This window comes from Chroicocephalus ridibundus, chromosome 12, assembly GCF_963924245.1.
Source record: "Chroicocephalus ridibundus chromosome 12, bChrRid1.1, whole genome shotgun sequence".
In the NCBI taxonomy this organism is placed as follows: domain Eukaryota; kingdom Metazoa; phylum Chordata; class Aves; order Charadriiformes; family Laridae; genus Chroicocephalus; species Chroicocephalus ridibundus.
This window is the reverse complement of record NC_086295.1, coordinates 8,646,102-8,659,575: the sequence shown is the minus strand read 5'-3', so window position 1 is coordinate 8,659,575 and position 13,474 is coordinate 8,646,102. Positions and strand designations below refer to the sequence as shown.

At 42.7% G+C, this 13,474-nt stretch overlaps 1 protein-coding gene across 2 annotated transcripts in view; it reads right to left on the bottom strand.

Annotated features, from left to right (window-relative positions):
- Positions 1 to 13,474, bottom strand: part of NFATC2 (nuclear factor of activated T cells 2) — a 90,493-nt gene that overhangs the window by 25,960 nt on the left and 51,059 nt on the right. For both annotated transcript variants that reach the window (XM_063350245.1, XM_063350244.1), the window contains exons 7-9: positions 8,034 to 8,089; positions 6,977 to 7,103; positions 4,856 to 5,551 (exon numbers count right to left, since the gene is read on the bottom strand). In XM_063350245.1, the coding sequence (XP_063206315.1) occupies positions 4,856 to 5,551; positions 6,977 to 7,103; positions 8,034 to 8,089 (879 nt within the window). The remainder of the gene's footprint in view (positions 1 to 4,855; positions 5,552 to 6,976; positions 7,104 to 8,033; positions 8,090 to 13,474) is intronic.

The window sequence follows — 13,474 nt, the reverse complement described above, 5'->3', positions numbered from 1 at the left end:
CTCCTTGCATCCACACGTGCACACCAGTCTCCCCGAGGAGGACACAGGAGCGGCACGGATGCAGAGTGGGCTGCGCATTGCGGGGAGGGCGGCAGGAAAGAGCTCGGTCCCAGACTGCCGCTTACTCAGGGCTGACACAGTAGCTTTGCTTCTTGGGTCCCCAGGAGACCCGGGGTTTCCTGGAGGTACACCCTGCTCAGGCTTGTGCCTAACAGCTACCGGCCTATGGAGAAAAAAGCTGGTCAGAAAAGAAAGATTCTTCCTGAACATGGAGGAAAGAAAGGGTTTGAATTTCATTTCATGCTACTGTGGGGACAGACTGCGGATTTCCTTGTTGAATAAAAAAACACAAAATGAAAATGGAGGGACCTGATACACTCCGAATGGTCTCGTATGAGACCCATGGTTAGGGCAATGGTTACTGCGGTGGGGAGCAAAACTGCACAAATTAACACATCGCTCGTAGCGAAGGTGATCGAAAGTGCTGGGTGATTTACAAGCACCACATTGCACACCCTGCAGATCCATTTTCTAAAGAAGTATCTGCTGTGTCTGAAATTTTCTGTGAAATACATGAGTTCACTATAAAACATCTCTGCTGATCGGCAGGCTGATAAACCACTACACAAGCATCTGCCTTGCTTTTCTCCTCCCCATTAAAGATTACTGGTGCACCAAAAATAATTTAGAGCTGCTGTATCAAGCAGACAGTTCTGAGCGTCAGATGTGGTTAGATAGTTACTATTTGAATAATGACAATCATTTTTCTTTGTAAAGTAAAAAGCACATAACATGACAGCTGAACCGAAAAGAAGGACTAAATATAAGGCAGGCAAGTTGATAACATTCAAGACAACAGCTACACGTCCATTATTTGTATATGGAAAGAGCCTAACACCATACTTGACACTCGATCTCTATAAGACACTTCTTGATCATGTCACATCTGAGTGCTTTAGAGTCTGCGATGCATTTATCCTCCCATTGCTCTTGTCACACGATCCTCATATCTCTGTGTCGCAGATGGGGAACTGTGGCACATGGCAGCTGAGCGGCTTCCCCAGAGCTACACAGGAAACCTCTGGCTCCGCAGCATGAGCGTGGGCAGTGCAGGGCACAGGCAGTGCCCCAAGCCCTGTGTCACCCTCTCTTGGTCCTGCCCCACCAAAGGATTTCGGAAAGTGCTGCAAATAACTATTTTTTTAACTGTGTTTGTTCTTTAAATAGCTAATCTGATTGCTCTGAAGGCCCTGGAAGAACTAAGTTCTATTTGTCAACATATTTCTGTGGTTGTTTGTGTAACTTTTACCATTGTTGGTGGTTTTGGTTATGAACAATATTAAGAGGCGGCCTTTGCTGAAACGTGCTCAGCACTCTCTCATCCTATGGGTTTCACTTGCATTTGAAGCTAATCACTGCTTGCCAGCATTAGCCTGGACACCAGATGCGTCCTGAAGGATCTCCTGACCATCTTCACTCCCAACGTATTTCCAACAGTAATGAATCTCTGAGGCAGAGGTGTGTAACAAAGGTTTCTCTGCAAATTTTTCATAAATAATCCCTTCCCCTGGGGATTCATCTTTACACTATTTTATATCAAAAAGCTACAGGTGTTTTTTTTTGACAGAGAAATATGGAAGTATAGGGAGGAATATGTATAACATACATATACCTATGTGTGACAATGTCTAACCTGCATCAGTCTCCCTAATTTCCAAATCTAATCTATATGACTTGATAGCTAGAGCCTTTCGTCCAGTAATCACGTTTCATAATTCTGTCTGGGAGGGGAAAGCTGAGAAGTTGCAAGGGGGCTGCACAACCTCTTGCTCTGAGGTAGCACCAGTAAGAGAAGAATGGGACAAATGTCTCCTTCCAAGAAAGCACACAGCAGGTCTCTACATCTGCAGTATAGTCAGAAATGAGCAAGAAACATGCTAAAGTTACCATTAAGGTAGCCAGCATAGATGGTACCAGTTTTGCAGCTACTGCACAAAGAGTTCCTCACACATGGCAAAACCCACCTGAGAAGATAGGTAAATACTTGCCATCGCCTGCCTTAAGGTCTGTGCTGTTTTGGCTACACTGCTGGTGCTATTCAACCTTGAGAGCTTACAGCTTTGTGATCTATGTCACACATTTGACTGTAATCCGCCTGTGAAGGTGGAACCAGCTCTTACCTTTACAAGGCGGGAGGTAAAGACATGTTAGGTGTGCTAAGTCCCCAGTATTATATGCCTTGTGGAGCAGTGAAGGCTCTGAGTAAAGAACAAACCATGATCTCCCAAAGAAGGAAAAATATTTTTTTACAGCAGGGAAGATAAGAAAATAATGAAGCAGTGTCAGCAGTGACAGCAGGAAGCTGGAAGAGGTAAAGAGAAATAGCAATTGTGTTAGCTATGAGATGTTCTTCTCTGGTCACTTCCAGGAGAATTCAAAGACTGGGACAGCATACCCACTCTGACAGGCAAAAGCTTCAGCCACGAGGAAAAAAATGGAGCATGGCTTGTCCCAGGTCACTCAAGAAGTTCATGGCAAAGCTCAGAATAGAAACAAAGTCCAGAACACCAAGCGTGAGCATTAACCATGAAGGCAGAGGACAAGAGTTGACAAGTGGAGGTCACAACCGTAGGAAGGGACAAAAGCTGGACTGTCAGCAGAAATATGGAGAAAGAAGAACCAAGAAGAACCAAGAAGAACACAGAAGAGGCAGGAGGAAGATGGGGGAAGGGAAGAAGAGAGAAGGGAAGCGAGAGGCACTGAAACAGTGGTTGCTTAAGAGCCTGTGCATCAGCGGCAGTGCAGCGCACTCATGCCAAGCCTGGCTGGGGAACCATCATCTCAGTATCTATCTGTGAAAAATCACAGCAAGACCTAACAGCTCACTTCATCTCAGAAGAGCTTTCTGGATAAAAGGGATTTGAGGGTAAAGCCTCCATAATCCTTTGGGTTTGCTTTCTTTTAATACTATAAAGCACAAAAATAAACTTTCTAGTTAGGAAAAATATGGCTTTTGTTATGTTCTGAGTCACTTTTCCCCAGCAGCAAACAAAGTGGCTTTTCAATTCAAGTCCTGAACATTTCAGAATGAAATGTTTTGCAAAGTCCTAAAGTAAATCACACTTCTCCGAGTCACACTTCTAGCTAATGTAAACTCACTGAGGTCAGTAAAGAGACTGCATCTGACCAATCTTGCCTGGCCTGAGTTGGGTGGCATAATTAATAATTAATCTCTAGATGAAATCAATTCAAGATGATCCAGACAGCCAGGCAGAAGCCTGGAATTTCATTATTAACTTGCTGCTATTCTGCCTAATGGCTCCTCTTAGCACAGAGGTCGACTGCATCCCTTGTGAGCTATGCTATAGTTACATGTCACTGCCCTGATTCAAAACTCAGTGAAATTAATTTTGCAGTCCATTTAAGTGGACTTTGGCTCGACTCTGAAGTTTGCTAGCTTTTACTTCAAGATTCTTTCTTTTTTATTTCTTTTACAAGGTTTGTACGAAGTTTTTCTACAAACGTGGAAGAACCTCTCAGCTTCTCATATTAAAAATACCTTAAAACACAGTTTTCAATTTTACTATTAGAAAGATTATCTTGCTTTGTTATCATGCCCCATTCCCTGAATGGGAAGTTGATTTTACTTAGCCATTTTCTTGCAGATCCAGCAAATCTCCTAAATCAAATTCACTGTTAAAACCCAATTCAGCACTGCTCTTCAGACACAGGGACCAGTAAAAACTCTCAATATTTTACTGTGATGGCACGAAAGCTATATCAACCACATTTCAAACATAGACTAACAGAGAAAACTATCCAAACTCTACTCTGCCCACAAAACCAGCAATGAAGACTGTACAGCCACGAAGCACTCAGTACCTAAGCTGAAGAAAGTAAAACTTTCATGGGCACAATTCCACAACTCTAGGTAACTGCAGTAAAAATCCCAAACTACTGGGTGCTTACAAAGCACATAACGGTGCGCATTCACGAGATCAGTAAATATATGTGAAAATCAGGTCTGTACTTCATGCATAAGAACAGCCTATATTTGCAGCAATAGATCCAGCAGCCTCACTCTGCTCCCACTAAAATCAGCGTCCGGTTCGCTACTGGCCTTTATGATTGCAGCGTCCAGCTGCACTATTAACTTTGCACTGATTTCCTCTTGCAAGGAACATACTTTAATAAAAGAACCAACCAACCAGTTTGCCAATAGCTGCCTACCTAAGAATAAGCAGGATATGTTCAAAGAAAGCTTTACTCTAACTTATATTCATTCCTAAAGGCTAAATCTGCTGGCTTACAACAAAGAAACAGCATTGTTTTACTTATCAATGTCCTACTGTTCATCTAGAACATCTGCAATAGTTTTGCCTGCAGCACTACCCCATTCATTACAGGCCTTGATAGACTGTTCAATGGGCTTTTTTTTTTTGGTACAAAATGTACAAAAGCATTTTACAAAGTGGACTTTGCCCTGATATGAATAATAAAAAAATAATTAAAAAGTGCATTTGTTTCAGATTCTCCATTTTCCAAACTAACCTTTTGCAAATGGAAGCAAAATGGCAACAGCTTGAAACCTGACAGCTCACTCCATGGCACGAAGCAAGACACAGGGTTTCTGAAGAACACTATGTTTTTTGCTCAGTTGCCAAAGCGCATTGCCATCTACCAAAAATGCAGTTGATGAAAGACCAAAATGCAGCATGAGCAAACAGCAAATATCCACACCCACCAAAAGGAGGACATGTTGGGTTTGTGCCGAGAAACAGGTGGGATTTATAAGTCCTAAACTTTCTCCCTCCCTCCAACAAACCAACCCATACAAGAGAAGAGCGGTGCTTACCGTCGTCCAGATATGCTTGGTCCAGATTCTGTTCCTGTTTAATAGTGACTCCAGCTGGTAACACTTCTTTCTGGTCACTAACCGGTGGTCCATTTTTTGCTGCTCGCTGGCCTGAGGCTGTCTGCTGCTGAATCACGGTAGGATATGAAGTCGGACTTAACCTTTGTGCTTGACTGACCTGGGGCTGGCTGGATCTTGCAACATTGGATGTAAAATTTTCACAGCACATGATGTGCTGAAATTCTTGGTGACTTCCACACCTCAGCTGCTGGTTGGTTGGAGAATAGTGAATCACTGGAGAAGACTGCTGGTTGCCTGGAGAGTGGTGGAGCACTGCTGAAGTTTGGCCTGGAGAACCAGCGTGCACCAGCACTGACCTATGGGCATCTGAAATAGCAACTGGTGTAGCCATCAAATTGGACTGCTGGTAGCCCAGTTGGCTCGGGCTAAGGCTCTTGCTTCTTTGGTATATTACAGCGGCCGGATTCTGCTGATGGTATCGAGAATCAGGAGAAGAAAGGCCTGAGCGCAACTGCTGGCAAGGAGCCATAGTGGCCACAAGACAGGAAGGGGATTCGGTGACCATTGTATGCTGTGAATAGTAAGGCTGTGTTACTGTTCCCAGACCACTGTGTACTGTATTGCAGATTAAGGCTGGATCATAGTCATCAATGGGCTCTGTTTTGATTGATGGTACTAGAATAAAGCAGGCAAAGGACATTATTCGTAACAAGCTGATAAGTAACAGAGAGATTTTCCTTGAAGTAATAACAGATTTAAGCCATTTACAACATTTGCACGTGCGAGCTCGTATCTCACACATTTATTGAGTTTAATAAATCACGTATATGCAATCATGGCAGAGTGTCTCTTGAAAGCCCTCTATGCTAAGATGTTCTTGAAAATCTGTAATGATCTACATTCTCACACAAATTTCTAAAAACTGAAAAATTCAGTACTTTAGCTGATATTTTAATTCATTTAAGGGCAATTCTGGAACATAAGCAAAATAAGAAGCCTTAGATAGCTGTTTCAGGTAGTAATTCCATCTCAAAGGAAGACTGAGTAAATAGAAATCCTATGGTGTACACAACTCCTCATTTTTCTGTCAAACATTTAACTAGTGACCAAAGGCAGAGTGGATAAATGATGTCCTCAGACAAATTCTCACATATCTAATTCTTTTTTTGTAAAATCTTCTCCAAAACTCAGTACAGAAAGAACAGACAATTGAAAGCATATAATGGTCATGCAACAGGGTCATTTTTTGGAAGTGTAGGAATTCCTTGTCTGAAGTGGTCTATTTTATGGATTGTATTGGGATAGTATTGTGCTTATCAATACTATTCCATAGCAGAACAATTTAGCAACTATACAAAACCTTCACGTACACTATACAGTTCATAAATTCAGGGGAGGATCAGAGATTTCCAGGCTGGAGGAGACCAAAAAAAGAATCATAATGAATGTTTGTCCATCCTTAGAAAACAGTCAAATTAAGACATCATTTTGAAGCTTGCAAAAAATCTGGTACTGTTATTTTATGCTTTTTGGTTTCCACAAACACAATACTCTGATTTTCTCACAATATTTTTCTCCCAGCCAAAGCTGAGAAATTCTGGGAATCTCATTAGTAATCCTATTGCGTTTATTGTGACATGGCTCACCAATTCCCAAGAGGAAGAACATCAGAAAAGCATTCATATTTTTCTCAACCGGCCTCATTCTGAAAAATATATATTGTTCGTCTTCCTCCATGCCAAGCCCTTGTTACTTTCCCAGATCTGATGTTATCTTAGTGTCATACACGTCAGCTGGGGAAGGCAATGCTCATGGTTTTCACAGGGTCACATCATGTCACAGACTGAGTCTGCTCCCACTGAGGCTGTTGGCAAACTTCCATGAAGTGAATGGGGCAGCAACAGCCCATTGCCAAGATAACTGTCTCCTTAAATTTATGGGAAATTCCTGATCATAAATCACATGCATCCTTTAAACCAAACAGTTGTTGAGTGCTTAGCTGCACTCAGATGAATTAAATTAGTAAAATTTAGATCCTCAAATAATGACAAGAAAACAACACAGCAGAAAATAAAATCTTGCTCCGTCCTTGAGAATTACCTGGGTGATAGGTAAAATGCTGGGGTTGGCTTCTTTTTCTTTTCCCATTGATGACGTAGAAATTCACCTTCACAGCTGTGCGAATGTGCTTGTTACGGTACTCTGGTATTTCTACAAAAAGCATGCTCTGAAACAATGAAAGGTGACAATATAGAATTAGTAACTGAGGCTGACTGCAGATTCTTGCGTGGACCTCCCCTGTTACACGTCCAGGCATAAAGGAAGAGAAATCTTCCTATTCATCCCTCTAAAGAAGGGTATGAGAAGAAAGGGAGAAAAAGGCAGATGGTGAAAGACTACAAGATCTTTGGCACTAGGAAGCTGGTTTCTATGTACTGTATCCTCTCTTGTACTTGATGTTGTCCTGAACCTGGAGAGAGAAGTCTCAGCTAGAAATAAAACACACAGAATGGTGATAAATGTAGCAGCACTGTTAATCACACTGTGCTTGATGAACAAGTATGTATTGCAGAATTCTCTCTTTTTGTTAGAGTAAACCTGATTATTCTATAGGCTTTTTACTTATACACAGCCGGATCCCACTTCCATGCAAATTAACAGCAAGTGTCCCATTCTCTTCATGCAAGGGCAGGCATGGCCCATGGCAATGCAATTGCTAGCTCCTAAATGCGTTGAACAACTACAGCAAGGTCCCATTAAGCAAAGTGAACAAAGAGGCTCATTCCCTTGAAAGACCAACGTTCATTTTAAATACTACAGTACAAGTCCCGTCCTGCAAAGTACAGAGCAACCAAGACTTCCATACAGGCAAAAGGAAGTCAGGACAGCCAGCATCCTGCAGAGGACTGGGCTGATACAATAAAGTCTTCTGCAAGAATACAAAATCTAGCCGCTATTCAGTTTGCTGTGGGTTACTGCTAAATGAATAGTTTCTTTTTGCAACACATTTATCGCTGAAGCATTTGACATTTGTTCATCATAGCAGTAAGATAGCTGCTCTTTCTGCTTTTGAGACGCTCTTTGAAAACTACCCCTTGAATACAACTTGCTGTCTGAGAAACTCAAGGAGAGGACATCCAGTGTTCTGCATACTTACAGGCTGGCTCTTATCTTTGTCCACTGTTGCCTCCATTTCCCAGATCTGCTGCCCATCTGGAAGAATAACACAGTATTAACCTCACTGTATTTTTTTAATCATAAAGCTTGAGTTAAAAAAAGGAGACAAATTAAGGGTACCAAGTTAGCACAGCTCTCAAAATGGACTTAATTTCAAGCACCTTCCCAGTCCTAACCAAAAGCAACAGCATTTAATTTAAACACATCATTGAACACTTCTCTCGCCAGGAAAAAGCTAACGTACATATTAAAATCAAGTGTTTTTGTAGAAATTAGCTGAACTGAGGAATGAAATATTTAGCACAGGTGCAACATCTGCTTTCTACCAGACTTGATTTCAGCCAGCTTGACTGAGGGAGGGCACCAGAAGGTCAGATAACTCGTTAACGGTCACATTCGGTCAGCAGCTCAGCAAACTTTCCGCTATTTTAAGCTAAGACCACATGGCTCCCCACCAGTGTGGTAAGTGGTCGAATGGGTGAGGAGGTGCAGGAAGGACTAGCTAAAAATCCCGATCTCATAAGGGATGCAGAGATGGAAGCAAGCAAATTGAACCACTTCAGGGATGATTTTTAGAGGTGCTGCACAGTGAAACTGGCAGATGCTCTGAATTCTCATGGGAACACAGGTTTTTCTAGAAGTAGTTCAACAGGGACGGATTCTTACCATAATTGGGAAACCATCTATATAGGGTACTTGATTTTTATTATGCATGCCTTCTTACTATTTATACTCCTTTCTTGTAAGTGCAATATGAAACCTCATCACATGATATCTAGCAATACATCTCCTCTGATCGAGGAAAAGCCCAACATGTCCAGCTGTGGGTCTATGCCTCAGCACTGCCACCACTGCGGGCTGTGACAGAGGACACCGGCAGTCCTAAAGTCACTATAAAGCACCAGATATTCACGGTACTCTGTGTAAAAGCACCTCACTTGCACATGCAACTGCCTCTACCTCTGAACCACTAGAAGTCTTTCTGTTCTTAATTACATCCACACAGCTCATCTCCATTCTGTTACACAAAACTGTATTTATAGTGGAAAATAAAATTTGATCCTCTTGTATGGAATACCATCAAAGTAACCCCCGTGCTATAAGAGTACATCAGTAGTGACAGGACATTTGTACACAGACTGGGTGCTTCATCTGGATACAAATATTTCTTAAATCTACTGTCGCCCACACTTCCCAGAAACATCTTTTAGCAATGCCTTCCTTATTACTTTTCTTTTTTTTTTCTTTTTTTTTAAGATTTTAATCTCTACCCCTTTGATTTTTATACTCTGTTGAGCCTTTTAGCCAAGCAATTTGCGGAAGAAAAATACTGATGGGAACAAAAAAATTGCCTCATACCTTTCTGAAAGCTTGATTTTAAAATGAATAGGGGACACGTATCCCAACCAACCGACGTGACTTGAAATACTGCAGCCGCGAGGCTGGTGTTTGCTTTGGAGAGGGGGAGGCCGCCGCGGGCGCGTTTCTGCGGGGGTTCCCCAGACTGCACGCCCAGGTCTGGCGGGACAGGGGTGGAAGTCTCCTAAAAACAGTCCTTCTCACAGGACTTTTTATTTTTTTCCCAATTCTTGGAAATTCTGCAAGAGCTGCTTTTGTCCTCTGTTATTTAAGTACTTCTGCTTCTGGCGAAAAGGGAAATGAAAAGAGTATTTTTAAATGCATTTTGCATTTTTTTTTTCTGTTGTTTTCCTCTTTGTTCTCGCCTCCGCGCAGACAATGAGCTGACAGATGTGCTGGGCTCTCCGGCCTCTGGTCCATGGCCGCAGCCCCAGGGAGGGCCCTGCCGGCTCCAGCTCCATGTCCTTCAGCCCAGGGGTCCCCCCCAGCCTGCCCACCGCAGCAGGCAGGGCCTGGCCTCCCCCAGCACCCACACCTGAGACACCTCGGCCACGTTCTGGCCCCTAAACACACAGAGGGGAGAGAAGGGTTTTCCCTGGGTCTGTCGTGAACGGGGTGACCCTTCCTCCCTCAGGGCAGGCTGGCTCCCCAGGGCCTTCGGGCAGGGTGCCTGGCTTGTGGCGGGCACACAGGCACACAGCCCTGGCTGGGCCTTCTCACCCCCGATCCTTCCTGCCAGGGACATGGAGGCAGCTGAGGAAAAGCTGAAAGATTGTCTCCATCCATCGGTTACCTTTGAGGAAGAGCCTTGCACGGGGAGAGAGGGGAGAGAGAGCGAGCTCAGGCCTCCAACACTTCACACCGCTACTGCCACACCATTCTGGTGCAAGGAGAAAATGCTAGATAATTCAGACTTGTTTAAGTGTTTCAAGTTCCTCCACAGTGAATCAGTTGTCTTTTCTACGCTAACACGTGGATTAGTGACGGACTGCCGGAGCGGAGACGGCCTAAGCAAGCCGTGTAATTAGAGCCAGCAAGGCTCTCGCCCCATTTGCTGTTTAGCCCTCACATCCCAAAGGACCGCTGTGCACAGAAATGGAAAATACTCCATTTTTTAACAATAAACATTCACTTTGGCCACTACTTTGGACTGTTGCAGATTAAATCTATAACCCTATTAATGCAGCTAATGCTTCACTGTGGTTGAAATGGTAAATATCTCAGGGAAGGGGGAAGCCAGCAAATACCAGGGGTTTAATCCAGCAAATACTAAATGCATTGTCTGATGACAAGCAGTAAATAGTTAATTCCTCTTCGAGGTCATCTTAATGAAAAGAAACTATCATAGTATGTGTTAAGGAATCTCCCCATACCCCCCTAAAAAAAATACCCAGAACAGAAATTTTTATAGTTGTCTGAGGAAAAAAGGAGGGAGAAGGAACAACAAAACAGGGCTCTGATAGAGACACACATTGGGAACTGTCTAAGCAATGCAATATGAAGATGTCCTGACAACAAGGACAGCCAAGCGAGAATATTTGACACTGGTTTTCCTCCAGGCAGAATGTTTTCATCTTCGTTCTGTACTGCTAAATTCAAACAGTGTGTGCAGATACAACGGCACTAACTTCACAAAGAAGGTAGAAATCAAAAGGATTTCTTCGTCCAAAATGCATAAAATAAAGGAGAAATGGGCCTCCAAGTCATCTGCCGTATTCAAGAGGCCTGTGAAGCATATGCAACCACAATCACAGTGGATTTGATTTAGTAACCAAGCCACTGAAATTGCACTAAAAGCTAATGAAGCCAGCCATAAAAATCAAATGGTGCTTAGGCTGAGTCCAAAGTCTGTGGGGATTAAGAGTAAGAACGAGAATAAGCCCAACCAAACAAGAAATAAATGTATTTGGGTTTATCAATCTAATGATGATAGATGCTTCTGTTTGGATATATTCATGCTCGTGGCAGCTAAACAGGTTTCTAAAGTATCTGTCAGCAGCAGCAATCCCTGTTCTTTAAGCACTGAAGCCCTGTTGAATATAACCACTCTACAGCTCACTCCCTGACCTTTATGATTAAATATCATGATGTGGCTCCATCTGTCTCACTGCTTCACTTTTATAGTTGTGAACGTATAAACTTTAGCTCAAGACAATCAATATTTGCTTTTCCTTTAACCCCTCTAGATATGCACATTACGGTGAGCTTTTGGCAGAAGGATGAGGGAGGCTGTTCATAAAATGAAAAATACAACTGCATTCAGAAATCTCTCTCTACTTTCTCTCCTTTTTGCTGGTAATGAAATCTTTTGATTATGCACACTTAGAGCGTTAATGGAGAGCCAGAGGAAAAAACTGAGAAGTCTAAGGCCCATCTGTAGGACAATTCAAGGAAATTTTGAACAGAGAAAACTTGCACCAAACTGTCAACACATTTATCATCTTTAGAATGTGCATAAATGAGATTTTTTTAGGAGGAAATTCAAGTGGATGTTTGAAGAAAGTAAAAAATGGGATCTTTATTGTAAGGATGTGCTAAAAATCATAATGTTGATATGATGGTGAAGCACAGCCCCCAATACCAAACATGCATCATGACCTGGCTACACGGAAGTAGCCCTTTTCTCCAGTGCCAGTGGTGCAACCCAGGTGGTGCCTAAACACTATGGACACATTTTGCTTGGAGCAGGAGGCTGGGCTCAATGACCTCCTGAGGTTTCTTCTGGCCTTAATTACCCTGTCGTTCTGTCATGCCACGAACAGGACAAATGAGTCCCTCCCTGCTTGCAAACCAAGATTAAGCCCCAGCATGACTAATAACTTAATATAAAGTCTACAAGTACAGATAGCTGTTTATTGCATATAATCAAACCTGCTTTGACAGCGGAGAGGTAAGAAAACTGTAAAAGAGCAACAGCATCATTTTTGCTGAAGTAGTGTAAGAGCGTGAGCACACCGGTGCAGAGAACGTGTGCTCTGCATGTCGCATTCAGCACTGGGCTGTCCCGACATCAATACGTGCCAGCCAGAGCACTGCAAGGATGTCCTGGGACATGCGTGGATCACGCAAGAACTTGGTGCCAGGTCCACACGTGTGGGGTGTCTCAAATTCTACCTCTGCTACAGGGAATTCAACACGCGCCTCTGAAAAGTAGTTCCACTAAAGATGATAAAATATTTTTGGATTTAGACCCTGAGGTCTTACCAGCCATGGCCACCTCACGCAGTATTTTTACTGTTGTGGTTCCCTGCTCATTTAATGGTTTGTCTTAGTTGGCAAGTCTTTAACACCACAGGTCAGTGAAATGTTCAGGAAATAGAGATTTTTGTGCTGCTTCAGGACTATGAGACTTAGCATTAAACCCTGATGAGAGATCTGATTGTGTCAGCACTCTTTGGCGGAATGAATGAGTTGTTGGAAGAAAGTAATTCTACCCTCTCTAACTCAAACTGTGATCATACCAAAAGTCTTGCTTCAAACTTTGGGGAAAATCAAAACGTCAGTCTGCATTAGGAACATTTTGGGTGATTCTCTGCAGCCCCTTATAGGGCTTTTTTTAATTAGCCAATTAAAGGTTTTCTGAACCAGTTACAGCCTTTACACATTATTCACGATACCTTACTCATGACTTTGGGGTCAGTAACTACCAGAGAAACAAACTTACTGCTTTATTTGAACAAGCATGACTGATGGACTGAGAGGTTCAGGAAATTTTCTTTGCAGTTCTCTCCAGTTGAAGACTAAGTATACTATTGTGCTGATTCTGTATGTGATTCTGTGCCTGCATGTGATTTTATGCTTGAAAACGTACTTTATTGCTTTTCAGTCAAGCATTACACAAATTACTTAATGAACAACCTGTTACCTTTTTCCCAGGCAGCAAACCACACTAGTTCCCCAAAGAAACTGAGCCTAGTAGCTAGTGGGAGAGCTGCCCCAACTAGACATTTCTACAGAGTTCCCTTTGGGTTTGCAATGAGTTCTCCCTATGCACTGTGTTTCTTGGAAAGTCTTCCAAAAAAGCACAATTATCTCTGTCAGCTTTTATCAGCAGGCGAGAGG